The 16,979-nt window shown below is 36.2% G+C and overlaps 1 protein-coding gene across 1 annotated transcript in view; it reads left to right on the top strand.

The window, feature by feature from the left end:
* Vps50 (vacuolar protein sorting 50) overlaps positions 1–16,979 on the top strand; it is a 664,618-nt gene that overhangs the window by 529,637 nt on the left and 118,002 nt on the right. The window contains exon 20 of the mRNA XM_090411754.1: positions 12,512–12,625. Coding sequence (XP_090267880.1) covers positions 12,512–12,625 — 114 coding nt within the window. The remainder of the gene's footprint in view (positions 1–12,511; positions 12,626–16,979) is intronic.

The raw sequence follows: 16,979 nt of genomic DNA, 5'->3' as shown, positions 1-16,979 counted from the left end.
GGGACTTGTACATTGTTATCGTTTTTGTTATCTGCCTCTGTATCCTCTCCAACGTTAATTTATTCTCTTCAAATCCTGGTACCAGATTTGAGCACGCTGATCCAGATGTGATGTGATCAGAGGTTTATTCAGTGGAATCACCTTCTTTTATCTCTATTCATCTTTTAGTTTTAAGCAATCCTCTGGGTTATCTTCGCACTTTTGCGATATGCCCCTAAACTTCAACTCTTTATTGACTACCACTCCAAATCATTTGAATAAATTTATGTAAATTAAGAGAAATTTTAGTTAACATTCCAAATTTAGCAGTCTATGAGATAGAGTTCAAACCAATTTTATCCTGTGGATCTGAAATAAAACAATTCATCAAGACTAGATACCACACATATATGAAAGATGTGTCAAAAATTAGGTAAGACAGTTTTGTTTGAAAAAAGAACAGGCATTAATGGTAGTCACATGACAAATGAAGACATTAGAAAGAAACTTCTGACAAGACCTGAATTGCCCATATCACTTCCCAATTTACAGTGCATACAAAATTATCCACTAACAAAATATGCAGATAGACAGTAGGATCCCACCTCTTTATATGCTATGTCTTTTGTAGATGCTGGTAGATTATGAAAGATATAGACATAGTAAAATATATGAGAAATTAGCAATAAATATTTCTTATTGAAAATAACAGTTAACTGATAAAGAAAAATTCCTTATGCTAGAAAGGTTATTATTATTATTACTATTAAAAGAAATTATGTCTGTACACAATTGCTGGGAGGATCAGAAACAAAGGGATAGAGTTTGTTGCCTTAGTCAATATGTTGGGAGCTCAGATTGTAGGCATTAGTGAGACCTAGCTAACAGAATCAGATATACTAACTGGTATCGAGTGTCAAGGGTACGGTATTTTTAGGAAGGATAGACAGGATAGGAGAGGAGGGATGTGATGCTAATGATATCAAATGTCTTGAAACCAGTTAGAGTTGAGACCTATGACTGCAGTACTAGTAACAGTTTTTCATGTGGCAGTGAGTTTGAAACCATCTGGTGTGAGGTGGAATCTGACAGATCAATTACATAGTGGAATGTTGTTACGCACCTAGTGGATTGGTTGCTAGTGATGAAGAAATGCATCACTAAATAGAAAAGATGAGCGCAAAAAAGACTAAACATAATGGGAGATTTTAATTATCCAAATATTGATTGGGTAGCAGTAGAATCTCGTGAGAAGAATGAAAATGCATTTATTGAGCTATTGCAGAACAACTTCCTCAAGCAGCATGTGACAGAAGGAACTCGAGGTCAAAGAGTGTTAGATTTGATTATAGTGTCAGATGGCGTTTCAGTTAAAGAACTAACTGTTCTGCCTCCAGTTGGTGATAGTGATCGTGCGGTACTCTCTTAGATAATGACTAAGTTTATGAATGTTCCATTCAGAAAAGGTTACATGCTGAACTACAAAGCTGGAAATTATGGCCTACTTAGGAGTATCCTGAGTTCAGTGGAATGGGATCGTTTGCTGGATAGGAAGAATATTGACAGTGCATGGGAAGCATTTAAACAATACTTAAATGATGCAATATAAGAATTTGTCCCTGGAGTTCGAAGAATAAATAGGGTGGGAGTCAAATGGATGTGTAATCTTATTAATCAAGAGATTCATAAGAAAAGGATGATGTAGAAGGAATACCGTGTGCATAAGGATGATATGCATTATGAAATTATAAGTAGCAGGCTAGAATAGTCACGACTGTTGCGCAGAAAGAAAAGTCTGAATATAACAATATAACATTCTATAACAATGCTGACATTGAACTAGACAAGGGGAATGATTACACCATGATATTTTTGGATTTTGCTAAGACTTGGACAGAATACAGCATGGTTGAGGTCTTATCAATTCCTTGTAAAGAGACAAAAATGACATCCTTATCTTTACATGTGACCCATATTCTCCAATGTTGCATACATTGAAGACTATGGGTTTGGACTATAGATTATTAGCATGGGTAAGAGGATGGCTGACTGACAGATATCAAAAAGTGATATATGGGGGATGTGAGTCTTCAAGATTTAAGGTAATCAGTGGTGTAACACAAGGATCAGTGCTTGGTCCACCATTATTCATTCTGTACATTAATGATAATGGGAAAGATTTGAAAGTGGGATACAGCTATTTGCTGATGATGCTAAGATAGGTAGGGTAATCAGGAATGCTGCTGATATGTAGTACTTGCAAAATGATTTGAATAGGCTGGAATTGTGGACGTGCGAAAATGGACGTCAGTTCAATGTCAGTAAATGTAATGACATTTACTTCGGCTTGATTACATATCCAATGTCCTGTTATATTGGTGGGATTATGCTTAAAAAACTGATGAGGCCAGGGATCTTGGAGTGTTAGTAGATAGGAAGTTGAAGTTCAGGAGCCATGTGGCAAAGATTGCAAATACAACTGAAAAGATAATTGCAATGCTGAAACGAAAGTTCACATGTAAAGATAAGGATGTCATTTTTGTTTCTTTACAAGGCTTTGATAAGACCTTACTTGAACTATTGTGCGCAGGTCTAGGCTCCTGGTTTCCGTTGTGATTCTGATATATTGGAGAGAGTGCAAAGGAGAGTGTTGAAAATTATATCAGGATTGTGAAATGCTGATTAATGAAGGCAGATTGAGAATTTGTAGACTGCAGACACAAGCAAACAGGAGAAGGAGGGCTGATATGATTGAGACTTCTGAAAGGATCATACAGGATTTCAATTGATGAAATTTTTCAATTTATGGAGGATGGAGAAAGGACAAGAGGGTATCCTTGGAAGCTAAGAATGGGTAAGGGCTAGAATTTTCTCACATAGGGTGATGCGTGATTGGAATGGATTGCCATTGGATGTTGTAAGTGCAAGCAGTGTGAATGAATTCAAGAATAAGTATGATAGCTGGTGTGTGTAGTATGTGGCCTCCCTTGATGAGTCTCTGACTTCCTGGAGGTCTCTCTTAATAATAATAATATATCATACTTTAACTGTATATTTCAACAGAATAGTTTCATTCTTAATATTTTATTTTAAGCAGGGACAAATTTCTCAGAAATTATTTTTTCTATCTTGCTTTTAAAAAATAATCTAATTGCATATTAGAGAATTGTATTTTCATGAATGAAAAAATTGCGATACTGAAAAATGATTCAAATATGTATGTGCTACAAGCAGGTACACTGGTATCCTAAAGCTAAGCACAAACTACATTTTTACCTGTATATAAAAAATTTTCTTGACTACAGCCAAATGTGGATATAAATTTACTGCCAGCATACTAATAAATTATATTACACAAAAGTGTGTTATAAATTTCAAACAAATTATATTATAATATGTTTTTGGCAAAAGTGTTAAAAAATTTCTTAAGGACATAGTTTATTATTATTATTATTCTGTGGGCACCTCCATGGAGTCTAAAGATCCATCACAGGATTGGTCTTTAGATTCCATCTATCTATCTACACAATCTATCATACTTCTCCTTAAACCAATTTCCAGACGCACTCACAACTGATTCTGACAACCATGCCACTCATTCACTCTCCAAGCAAAAAAAATCTAGTCCTTACATCCCTACTAACCACACTTAATTCAACTTCCAGGGATGACCCCTTGTTCTGGTCTCTCTAGCCAAGTCCTGAAACATTTCCCTTGCATTTATCTTATAAAACCCTTTAAGCAACTTTAAATGTTTCTATCATATCCCCTCTTTTTTTTTCTATCAACCAACTTCTGCCATCCACACACCTTCAGTCTATCCTCATAGAGAACATTCCACAGGACACTCAGCATCTTGGTCACTCGCCTCTGAATCCTCTCCACCATTTCCTCATCCCCAAAGAAACCCAGGGGATCAGACTTGAGCACAGTAATCCAGATGCGGGCGTATCAAGGCCTTATAAAGAAGAATAACAATTTGCTTATCTCTACTTCTTAATGTGTTTTTCAACAGCCAAGTGATCTTGTGGGCATTCTTAGCAATATGTCCTATAGAGGTACGTGCATTTAAAATCCAGGTTTCAAGGATGGGCTGTGAATTCTTTGGGAGGAAGGTGAAAGATAGAAATTTTTGGGGGGAAAAAAGGAAAGGATAGAATGTAATGAAACAAGGTTAGGGATGCGAGCAATTTCAACTGAGTGTCATCTTCGGAGCTTGTAGGAAAAGTGGACTTTTCCCATGAGCTCTGAAGATGACACTCAACTGAAACAACTCGCATCGCTTTACTCCCACTTCTAACCTTGTTTCATAAGTAATAATATTATTTATGATATAAGATAAATGAAACAAGACATTTAGTACTTCATCAACACTGTTTTCCATTGTAAATATGAGCAAAAAAAGTTATAAATTATTTATAGAAATTATAAATATATATATTAAAAACTTGTTTATATCAGTGTCATAAATACATCAGTTCACAATTCATGCAGGTAAATAAATTGAAACTCGGAAAACAAAAATAGCAACTCATGACGAATGACGTTCAGCTGTGTTGCTTCACATGATAACCAATCACAGCCACTACCAACTTCTGGGTGCTGTTATCTTGCCGCACACCCCTGCCTCACCTTCTTAGCTGTTTAAAACCATTGGAATGCTAAGAATTTCACATGATGCGCCATCTGCATGTCTCTTTAAAGGGCTCAAAAGTGTCTCTATTTGTGACTGCACACCCGGGGCTATTAATTCAAATGGGATGCAATGTTTATGTGTCGAAAAGTGTCCTCTTTATTAAGCATAAATATATTGTGTTTAATTTTAGCAATCACTGTTGTTGGAAGTTTTTTCACTTGGTTATACTATAAATTAAAGATACCAAGAAATTATATACTTGGTTTAATCCTTTATTCCAAGTGTAAGCAAACAAAGTTTGTGCCTGAAGTATTTTCAGGACTGGCATGTGTGTGTGTGTATATATATATATATATATATATATATAATAACATCATCAACAGCTTTCTTCAGACAGAAATTCAGTTGTTGGGAGTGCACACTGGTTGTTGATCTTTCTTTTTATGTAGTTTGGCAAATTGCTTTTAAAAATCTCTCTATAATTTTTAAAAAACTTGCTTTCCTGCTGTTCTTCTACTTGAAATTTCATTAAGTTTATGGTTATTTGTAATGATTTGTCTAGATATTTGTATGAACTCATTATTTCAATTTATTTTTGTTCTGGAATATTTCCACCATACATTATTTTTGATTTATCCATATTTATTGCACGCTAAGAATTTCACATGATGCGGCATCTGCATGTCTGTTTAAAAGGCTCGAAAGTGTCTCTATTTGTGACTGCACACCTAGGCTATTAATTCAAATGTGATACAATGTTTATGTGTCAAAAAGTGTCCTCTTTATTAAGCATAAATTTATTTCATTTAATTCAGTAATCATGTGGTCTAGTTCTAATGTTGATTTTGCTATTAGAATGATATCAGCAAATCATACATTGCTTAAGTATTCTTCATCTTGTGTATTTGATTGATTCTCTTCTTTCAAGATGGGTTGAGTACTTCACGAGTCCATCTTCTCTGCTCTTCTCTTAATAAAGTCTTTCTTGAAAGATCTTGAAGGCTGTTGATCTTAGCAGCTTTCTTAATATTGGTGATCCAGCTTATCCTTGGTCTGCTCCTTGTCCATTTGATGGTGTTGTATTCCTGTAGGGCAATCTAAGGTCATCTCTGTTGATTCCTTCTATTTACATGCCCATACCATTTTAATCTCTATTTATTTAGTTTGTTTGATATCAGTTCTTTGTAATTTAGTTCATCCCTCACTATTTGATTTGTCTTTTTCTCGGTTCATTTGGGTTGGTTTATTTTTCGTAAGCATTTGGATTCAAACGCATATAGTTTTATTTCTCTTTTTTTCTTTGTTTTCATACTTTCATATCCATATAAGACCACAGGCAATACCATTGAGTTGTATATTTTTAGTTTGAGCTGTTTACCTATTTTAATACTATTCCAAACTTTATTTAGCTTTCCTATTACAGACCAACCTAAACCTTTTCTATGATTTATTGTTTTCATATAATTTAGATCTTCAGTCGGTAATGAGTGACCCCAAATAGTTAAACCAAGTTACTTGTTCAATATATTTGTTATCATATCCATGTTAACTAGTTTCTTTTCTTTCCCTATTGTCATTATTTTAGTTTTAGTGAAATTTATACTCATATTATATTTATTGCTAATTTGGTTTATTTTGCTGATCATGGATTTCAGATCTTCTTCTTCGCTGTTAGTAAGAAGGACTATATCATCTGCATATTTGATATTATTGATGTTGGTTCCATTTACTGGGAGGCCAGTACATTCCTCTAGAGCTTCTCCGGTGACATTACTATTATATATATTTGCACCATTGCTTTTGTGCCTTGATAATATTGCTTAATGAGATTAATAATATAGCGTTCTGTGTTAGTTTTTTTTCAAGGAATTTGATCATGTATTTTCTGTCTGTTGTAATGAAAGAATGTTTATAATCAATGAGACAGCAATAAAGAATGTAATTGTTTTCTATTGTAAGGTCTGCTAGTCTCTATATTACAAAAATTGCATCAACTGTTCCTCTGCCACTTCTGAAGCCCATTTGTTCTTCTTGTGTATGGGATCAATATATTGATCCCATACACAAGAGGTCAAAGGACCCATAAGCACATGGTCCCATGTCTGTGGTGCAGGTGAGGACTCAGAAGTTTATTGACAATTTTTTTTAAGAGATTCAGGTTGTAGTAGTTTGTAAATATTTCTGGAAAGCATTCTAGAGGACAGGTGTAGATGGAACAAAAGAGGAATAGGAAAAGCAGGTTCAGTGTGTTTGCAGTTGCACAGTAAAGGGATGCTGTGCAGCTGCTGCTTTTGTATTAGCAGATACAACAAAAGGTGGAGGAATAATGATTACCAGTTCACTGGAGCAATGACTATTGAAATACCTGTAGAATAGACATGGGGTAAAGCATTTCATCTGTGAGATAGAGGTCGAAGCAAATCTGTAAGAGAGAGATCATCTATTAGCCAAATTTTAGGTACTCCATCCCCAAACATGTTAGCCATATTCTAAGAATGGGTAGATTTGGGAATTGTTTATAGTTAATAGTTAGTTTGGTGTAAAATAGCATCTTGAATGCTTAGTTTTTTGGATCCCAAGGAAACTATTGATGTGATGTGTTTATGGCAGGAGATATTGGAGGTAAATGTTAGCCCAAGCAGAGAAGTCTGGTTATTTGTGTATTATTGAGGGTAAGGGAATGTGAGCTGAGATCTCTTTTGCGAGAGCAGAGCCAGAACTGTGTTTTGGTGGCACTTAGCATGAGACGATTGTTCTTGCTCTGTTGAAGGATAGTACATAAATCTTTAAGGCACTTGTTATAGATCTTGATGCTTGGAATGTCTGCACTCAGTTTGTTGTTAAATGAGTAGTATGAATGGAATACTGTCATCTGTAAAGAGGTAGGTGAGCCCTGAGGTACTCATGCATTGGTGATGAAACTCAAATAGAGGAGAGCCATCAACCAGTACATGCCGTGAACGACCAGTGAGAAAGCTGGCAACTTAATTACAGAGGATGGTATATAGACCAAAAGATAGCAATTTGTTTAGCAGACTGATGCCAGACACAATCAGAAGCTCTGAACATGTCAAGAGCAACACCACAAGTTTCTCCAAACTTTTCCATAGCATGTGTCCAGTGGTAGGTGATGTAAGCTAAGAGGTCTTCTGTGGACCTTGAATGGCAGAATCCATACCAGTAGTCACTGATTAATTGGTTGGCCTCTAGGTAGCAGAGAAGTTGGCATTTAGTGATTTTCTTCATTATTTTGGAGAGGACTGGGGTCACTGGTCAGTAGTTTGATAACAGACTTCTATCTCCATCCCCCCCCTTTTTTTTTTTGGAAGAGGCTGGATATGTGATTGCTTCCATGGATGGGATAAGTACTAGCTATCTATAATGCATTGTAGAGATGATACAGGACAGGTATCAGCTCTGGAGTAGAATGTTTGTTTTTGGAAGAGGCTGGATATGTGATTGCTTCCATGGATGGGATAAGTACTAGCTATCTATAATGCATTGTAGAGATGATACAGGACAGGTATCAGCTCTGGAGTAGAATGTTTGAGAACAATCACATGGCTGAACAGGAGACTTTTTAGAGTATCCAAGTTATTTAGTTTTTTTTTTTATCTTTTTGTTGAAAAACTATAGAAGGCATATAGTATTCAGATTCTGGTATGATAGGAGGCAATTTCACTTGGTCATCCATGCAGTAATTAAGGAAAAGGATGATGTTTGGAGGACAGCTTTGCCTTTGAATGAAATAACAGTGGTGCTATCAGTATGAGAGAGAGAGGGGTGGAAGTTCAGGTGAACAAAAGTTGTATTTCGTGGCTTAGGAAACAACCAGAAAGCATGTTTCCATTTGCACAAGAGGCAAGGTTTTTTTGGCCTTTACGAAATCAGAGTTGAATCTGCTGATGACTGTTTTGCATTTGTTGCTTGCTTTGATATAGGTAGAACATAAAACTGGAGTTCTTGATGCAAGTCACCTGTTGTAAGATGTTTTTTCTTTTCTTTTTTTTTAACTGCTTTGGACCATGGCTTGGAATGGGGATGAAGGCCTTCATACCAGTGAGGAAAATTTCTGTGACTCATTCAGAGTAGGTGTTAGGGTCAAATAAGCTGAAACAGTAGGTTCTGGACAGCAACCTTCTTTGCTGGCTTGAAACTGGTAAACCCACTTCCCTTCCTCCTCTTCTATTCTGTCTCACTTTGTTCTCCTCCAAAGGCTACAATCTACAGCTGCCCAAGAACTCTATCAATAGAGTTTCTTCTCTCCCCTCCTGAAACCTCTTTCCCACACATGGTACTAGTGTGCTGTTGGTTTTGCATCCATTTGTGTGTGAGTTTGATATTTTAAAAAGAAGTTCTTCATTCATGTGAATCTTCAACAGTTCCCTTTTGCATAGCATTATACTACAAACTTCTTCAAGAATGATCTGAACAGTATGTGGCCATTGGATTATTTGCTAGCCGGTTGAGAAAAACTTCTTAATCAGGTTCATTCCCTTCTGCAGAGAAACTTAACTGCTGTATCTTTGAATGGATGAATGAAGTACTGGTTCCCAATGTGCTTCATCTGCCTTTGAAGGGTATCAGTTGCATTGCATGTCTGAAGAGGAGGCAAAGGACAGAAACTACCAGAGACTCACCTCTCCAGACATGGCAACGAACATTTCAGGTCTCTGTGATTAAGGCAATGGTGTTTCACTGAATGATAGTCATCCACCATCTAGGTATCTCTTGGTAGAGGAATGTGATCAGAATGGAGTGGGGAGAAAAGCAAGCTGGTCACTGAATGCATCACCTGAGAGTGTCTTTAGTGCATGGCAAATGAATTTGCCATTTTTATCTGGTTTAAAAATGCTCACAACCATGTCTAGAATGACACTTGATTAAACAGAGTGTAAGTGGACAATACTAGCATGTTCTCCTCCATCAAATGTGAGACTTCATATAATGCTTAAAAGAAGCTTTGTCTTTCTTTAAGATGGCCTGGTCTTGGAACCAACTTAGATCATTATTATACCTGATCACAGGACTTCTAGCTTATTCTAGGCCATATTTCACACTATAACACATGAGGCTATATATGTGCATTGTAACTTCATCTCATATACCTGACATCTGTAGTAGATAAATTTTATTGTCAAGTGTGAGACCTCTACCTTGCTTGTTGGAGGCCTGAAGACTTGAAAAATTTTATATTTGGTCTCTAGACCAGGTTTTTGTTCGATTACTAAACTTTGCCCACCCACAGTACTTATTCGAATGTACTATAAGTTAACAGCCTTTATGGAATTTTCATAAAAAAACATATCTTCATGAAGTATAACCAGTTATTATGGCAGTCTGGCTTAATTAAGTGTTCATGGTTTTTGATCAATACATTTCTTTCAAATTTCCTGTTATTTATCATTCTGTGATTTTATCTATCCCATACATTTTGATCTGATTCATCTTATCTTGGTCTTTCTCTGGGTCTTTTTTTTTTTTCCCCAATCACCTGTTTTGCTAATCTTTCATAAACTCTAGTAATACTCTTTCATAAACTCTAGTTTCATAAACATATAAAATCGAATTTATATACACATTCATGAGCCAAAACACCTAGTAGTGTTTTGGGTCTCCTTTGCCAAAATAACAGCTTGTACCTGTCTTGGCATTCATTCCACTAGACCACAAAAGGTGTCCTGAGGTATTCTGGAGCAGCTAAACAAAATAACATCCTCAATGTCAGTGACTGAGTGAGACACTGGTATTAACTGACAGATGCTGCATTCCACATGATTACATAAATGTTCAATGGAATTCAAATCAGGAGAATTAGGCAACCAGGGGAGAAACTAAATGCTTGGATATCCTCTTCAAACCATGCTTGCACAATGCAAGCCTTGTGACGTGGATGTTGCCTTGCTGGAAGAGTCCAGATCCATCGAATCACATTATCACTGTGTAGGTCATGCTCAGTTCAAAAATGTCCTCGGGTGAGAATTAGCAGTCAGGATGTGTTCATTACGGATGAGAGGTCCCATGTCTATGAGAACAATCCCCATACCAGGATAATTCACCAGCCAGCTGTTCAGTCTGATTAGAATATAACTCACTCTGGGGTGTCTCCTGAATGAATGAAGAAGGGTTAGCAAGGTTTGTTCAAGCTAGGAGTTTTTGGCAACTTAGCTAACTCTGAAAAGTTTCTCTCGTTTGAAGTATCCTCTGCATAGAATTGTGGTCTATTGTTTTGACTGGAATACAGTGGTCAGAGATACTGGATATAATCCCCAGATTTCTCCAATGAAATTATGTTATCCAAGTACACTGACTTGGACAACACATTTCAGCTCAGATTCAGACAGCACACTGCAGCCCAAGTTCATTACTAGGACACTAAGAAATATTCTGACTGCGCTCTATTGCCCTTGATCCTGTCTTAGCTATCTGTCATTCTTCTTCTAGTTACAGTGTGAAACTGCAGTAACCAAGCATTGCACTGGAATAACAAACAACTATCATACCTCTTGTCATATACCTTGATCTTGCTTCCTGAGTATGGCTGTCTTAGTCAAGGAAATCATTAAAGCTAGAGAATCACTTTAGAGGTGGGATTTTCCGCTGAGCAGCATTTGGCATCATTCTGACTGAATCAACAAATCCCAGTGAAAAAGGGTACAGAGCATTCAACTCATTTGAAACTTCTGAACACTTCTCATTGGAAGATGTGTTTGCAAGTTTATGTGTGCTCACATTTCTTGCATAGATTGGCAAAGTTAATGGGAAGGCAATCCACTGCAGCCATGCACTCAAATGACTGCAACAAATTGTATAAATTCATGTTCTTCATGTGCCTTCTTTATTGTTCACAGTATTATTGACTTCAGTAATTTCTGTTCGCAGAGTGCTATACATTTAAATAAGTTGATTCTTGTCAGCTGACTATCTTATTTTTATGATAATTTGTAGCATCAGGATTTGGTAAATCCCTGGATGATATTAGATAAAAATTCTGGACCGGCCTTGTTGGCCGAGCAGTAAGCGTATCCATTCTCCAGCCAAGAGGCTGCGGATTCGAATCCCACTGTGCACATCGATGTTTGTGATTGTCTGTGGAAATACTAGGGGTGGTAGGCAGTAGATGGCATTGGTGTAGTTGTAGAGTAGGTGCCCTCTTTTGATGAGCCTTTGGACTTCCTGGAGGTGTTACGCAATAATAATAATAATAATATGCCATTTAATTTCCTCATCTGCTGGTTTGCTTATAAACATGTATTTATGCCTTCTTAATGATACATGATATATATGTGATAAATATTACAATATTATTAATAATACCTGATATCTAATTTTCGATATATATATATATATATACACTGTCTTTGCACGTCAAACAAACTGCTTGATAGAATGACTTGCAATTTCACAAGGATGCTTATGACAGATGTACCAACTTAGAAAAAAACATCTTGCCGATAGTGTTGTCATCTGTGGTCGAGGCCGAGAACTTTTCAGACCATCCTCATATATATGTGTGTGTGTGTGTACACATCATCACTTGTTATACCAAATATTAGGACAGTGTAATAACACAGTATTTCACAACTATTTTTTTTCAAATGGATCTATTATTTATGTCCCTAACGTATAATACCCACACACACACACACACATATTAATCCACGGTTTATTCAACCTTCAAAACAACAACCTTCAATTACCTGATCCTTGCTTGTCCACTGACTTCTCTGTAGAGCACCATGTAATACACACACACACACACACACACACACACACACACACACACAAGGTCTGCCTAAATATTGTAAAAGGAATAATATTGCTATTTGCATATCTGATTAAATGTTGATTCACTTCAAAAAAATTTTGTATTGCAATTCTTTTGTTTACTTTCAGACTGATCTGACAGAAGCAGCCCTTAGTAACAAACTTAGAACTACTCTGAGAAGGATAAGAGACAATCTGATTCTTGAACCACAAGAAATAGATGCATCAGATTCCAGAAATAAGGTATTTGTAAGAGAGTTTAGTAAAAATGTTGTTATGATATTGCTGAAATGCAAAATTCTAAATAAGTTGTATTCGTAATATTGCTTCAATGTGTAAACACCAAGATAGGAAAAAATAAATTAATTTATTGAACTTATTAATATTTTGCTGTTCTTCTCCCCAGCATCTTTAGAGCCCAAATTATAACTGTGAAAAACACATAGGCACAAAAGTAAATCAATATAAACAATTCAAATTGTAACTGAAACAGAACTAATATCTTAACATGGCATCCTCTATGTGCTGGATAACCATAAAGTTAATTTAGAGGACTCAGGCTATCTGGTCTCAGAATGATTGTCTCCTAGATCTTTGGCAATTTAATACATCATACTTATTGAGGTTTGGTGGAGTGCTTCATAGCAGATGCTGATTCTAAAAATAGTCTCTCAGACCTATAGCAACTTTTGTGTAATACTGATGCCTTCCTTATTCAATCATATGTGAAGGAGTGTCCAAGGCATGGTCTACTAGTTCCAACTTGCTCCATAGGTAATCATAGATAGAAATAATTTTTGTGTTTCTTCAGGTTAGATATCTAGTATATCTAGTATAACTAGTATAGACATCTAGTATAACTAGTATATCAAGTAACTGATATACTAGTCTGTCCAAACTAGGCCAAACTGCAGACACAAGGAACTCTATACACTCCAGGATGTGAAAGAGGATGAAGTTGATCTTTAGGAGAACAGATGAAGGTAGGTTGCTAGTTGAATGAATGATTTAAAAGTGGCATAGAAATCATATTTGTAGAGAACTTTAGCTGGCTTTTCTAATGTGCTCTTAATATATGGCATGAAAATAGTTTTGCTGTGATCTAATGTTTTGGTTGCAGGAGGGATGGGGTGCATGCAGTATTTTAATATAATAGCCCTGACTCGATGAATAAGTGCTTTAAGGTTGCCATACTGCTGGGATGGGTGGTGGTGGTGCGATTGCTTGTACAAATGCCTTCCTGTGTATGTAGATTTTCTGCAAATGGAAAAGGGGAATGATCCATTAGATTTTGTGTTATTATATGCTTTTTTGGGTTATCTTGGATGTAGCGGAATAAGCTACATTTTCAGCTTTTCTTACTGTTCGTACTATAGGCTTATGCTGCATAAAATAGTTCCTTAAATTTTTTTTGTTTTCACATCATGTGGTACTTTGTACATAATTATTTTACTACTTCCTTACTTGCCGATGCTAGAATTATGTGTTTCATACCATTAAATTGTTACAGGGAACTTATTTTCGGAAAATGCAATTATCTATCATGTGGTCTCCGACAACCGATGACTTTACCCTAAACATGGTGGAGATTCAAAAAATAAGTTCCCTGTAACAATTTAATGGTATGAAACACATAATTCTACCATTGGCAAGTAAGGAAGTAGTAAAATAATTATGTACAAAGTACCACACAATGTGATAATATAAAAAATTTAAGGAACTATTTTATGCAACGTAAGCCTATAGTACAAATGGTAAGAAAAGCTGGAAATGTAGCTTATTTCGCTACTTCTAAGATATCCTGAAAAAGAGTATAGTGTATCTAGAAAGTGGAGATAACTGTTACTTTCTTTTTCTGTCATGAAGTTTATTTTAGGATGCTGGCTGTTGAATTCCCAAAAAATGAACTCAGTGTATTTAGGCCATGAGGCCAAATAGTAAGCACATCATCAGCATAGCACAACCAGATCATTGTTTTGAATTTAGCTGTACTGAATGCTTGGTTTTCAAGTAATGGAGACTCTATCATCACAGAGACTCACAGAACTTCATCTTCATCCTCTTGCATATCCTAGAGTGTATAAGATTACTTGTGCCTGCAGTTTTTCTTATTTTGGACAGACTGGTAGATCAGTTAACATCCACCCTGAAGCACACAAAAATTACTTCTGTGATCATCTGTGTGGCAAGTCGAACTAGTGAATGATATGATGATAGTGAGATGATACAGTGTCTGATCCAGCATAGTAAAAACCAAGGCCTGATATTAAATGCTCTCCAGGTAGCGTACATAAGAGATCTGTGTGTGAATGAATTAAGCTATGTGACAGAATATGTTATATCCTCTAACACTGTCTCACTCTTGTGATATCTCATTCCTGCATTCAAAGTCTATTGAGTGAATGATTTAAAAAAATGACAGTTATTTAGAAATCTCCATGTCAATACCTCTTTATGTTTGTGTGTATGTTTTTTTTATGAATCTCATGACATAGACAATATTGTTGTATGAAATTAGTCATTGAGTTATTAAATTATCTTTTTATGTGGTTTTTTGCCAATATTAAATTAATAATTATGAAAGCTCTTTGTATTTCTATTTGAAACCAAGAGGGTATTATGGTGTACCTGTCCAGGTTTCAAGGTAGTATCTTTTTGAAATTCAGTGGCAGCACTTTCCATGTAAGGTTTTTCATTACCTTGAGCTGTAAGGCAAGCACCAGCTATGATCTGAATAATATTTCCAGGTTAGTCATTTTTAGGATGTATTCCTTCGCCATATGAAATAGTGTGTTTTCTTGGAGTCAAGGTTGCTGTATATTTTGAGAGCTTCATCATCAGTGGTCCTAACAAGCACTTAAGCATCCGCATCCTTCCAGCTATTCTTGGACTTCGCAACTGTAACCATAACTCGAGGATAAAATGGTTAGCCCTGTGCTTCCGGGTGTGTCCTATGTCTGTTAATGCATGTGTTCACATGGCCAGGGTGCCTGTTCTGGGTGATGAAAAACCTGAGTTTCCAGGTGAAAAAATCTCCTACTTCCATATGAGACTGTAAAATTCAATGTAGCTTAAAAATATCAGAGTGCTTTACATCATTTTACATAGGTCAAATCTCATGAGATCTGTAGATAATCTTGTTTGTTTCTATGTATTTTGCTAAATATTAATGTAGTTGACCCTATGGGAAGTGACTATAATTATTGTTTTAACATCAAAGGCAATGCTTTGCCATCGGAACTTTGTATATAGCTATATGTAAGAGCACGAGAAAGTTGTTTGCGAGCTCTGCACATAACACCTTTAAAGTTAGTATCTAAGAGTACCACTAGGTTTAGAGAAGTTTCCACGGCCCTAAAGGACAAGCAAAGTATCAAAGAGGTTCACTACTTTTAGAGACAAGTTTCCGCTGCCTGGCAAAATATGATCAATAGAGTGCACGGAGGAGAACAATGAGCAGGTCGAACTTAAAAGAAGATGAAAGAGTAATGCGGCATTTTTCGGAGTTTACTACCCTTAGTGCAAGGTCCTCAGATTGCAAAATAAAAGAAGACTGAGCCGAGCATAAGAGGCTTCCAGTCATCGGCAGAGGAGAGGCAGTCGGAACCAGAGCAGTGGCGGCAGAGAGGCGAGGCTCCAATTATGAGAGAGGAGTGTCCAGGTCCAGTTGCCGATAGAGCAAGGCGAAGTGCTATTACCGAAGAGAGCCAGAGCCAGTCAGGCATATAGAAGTAGAAGTTCCTGAAGTAGGATCCAGAGGAGAATTTGCCCGTATGCTGAAACCTCTTGCATGTGCTATTTGAGTACCGCAGATTGCAGTCCAAAAGCCCGCCAATATCCCGACTTGAAACCGCTGAAGAAAGACACTCCTGAAGGAAGCTCAAGATCTGAGATGAAAAGAAATGCCATAAAGATTTTAGTGCAAGACTCTTGACCGAATGTGCAACAGCCTCTGTAAGGTCCATCCTTTTGTACAATTTCTCTTATAATCTAGGAGATATGTTATAGATGGACTGTTAAGAATTAGTTTAATAGTAATGAGAAGTGTCCATAAGAGAGTCAATTGGCATGTTAGAAGTTGATATCAAATTTGTAAAAATAACTTAACAGAGAGTTAGCTAACCTCTTTGCAAGTAAACTAGAAGTTTAATAAGTTGAAATTTTAAGCAGAGAGTAAATAAGTTTTTGAGTTAAAGAGATTATTTAGTGTTGAAGTAAAAGGGTTCTAATTTTATGCTAAAGATTTTATAGATGGGTAGAGAAAGCTATCTCCCTATCGTTTGATTCATGTATATTTCATACTAATGTAAATAAATGTGTTTTAATTATTTGTTAAAAGAGTGCTGCCTGATCTTTTATTTTACAATGCATTGTTTCTAAAAATAATCAGACTTGTGAGCGGGAAACAACTAAGGCATTAAAAGTGCAGTTTAATTACTTAAGAACCACAACTGTTTATATAAACTTTGTTGAAGGAATTTACGCTAGTAAGAGAGAGAAATCTACCAGACATTTTACTGATGCCAATATTGAAATACTGGATGGCGCAGCTTAACAAATAAATTTTCCAGTGTTCATAGGCATACGACTAATAAAA

This window comes from Typopeltis vanoorti, chromosome 22 (assembly GCF_054136105.1).
Source record: "Typopeltis vanoorti isolate ZY-2024b chromosome 22, IOZ_Tvanoo_1.0, whole genome shotgun sequence".
NCBI lineage: Eukaryota > Metazoa > Arthropoda > Arachnida > Uropygi > Thelyphonidae > Typopeltis > Typopeltis vanoorti.
Note: the sequence above shows the minus strand (reverse complement) of the source record. Positions and strands in the feature narration are given on the sequence as shown.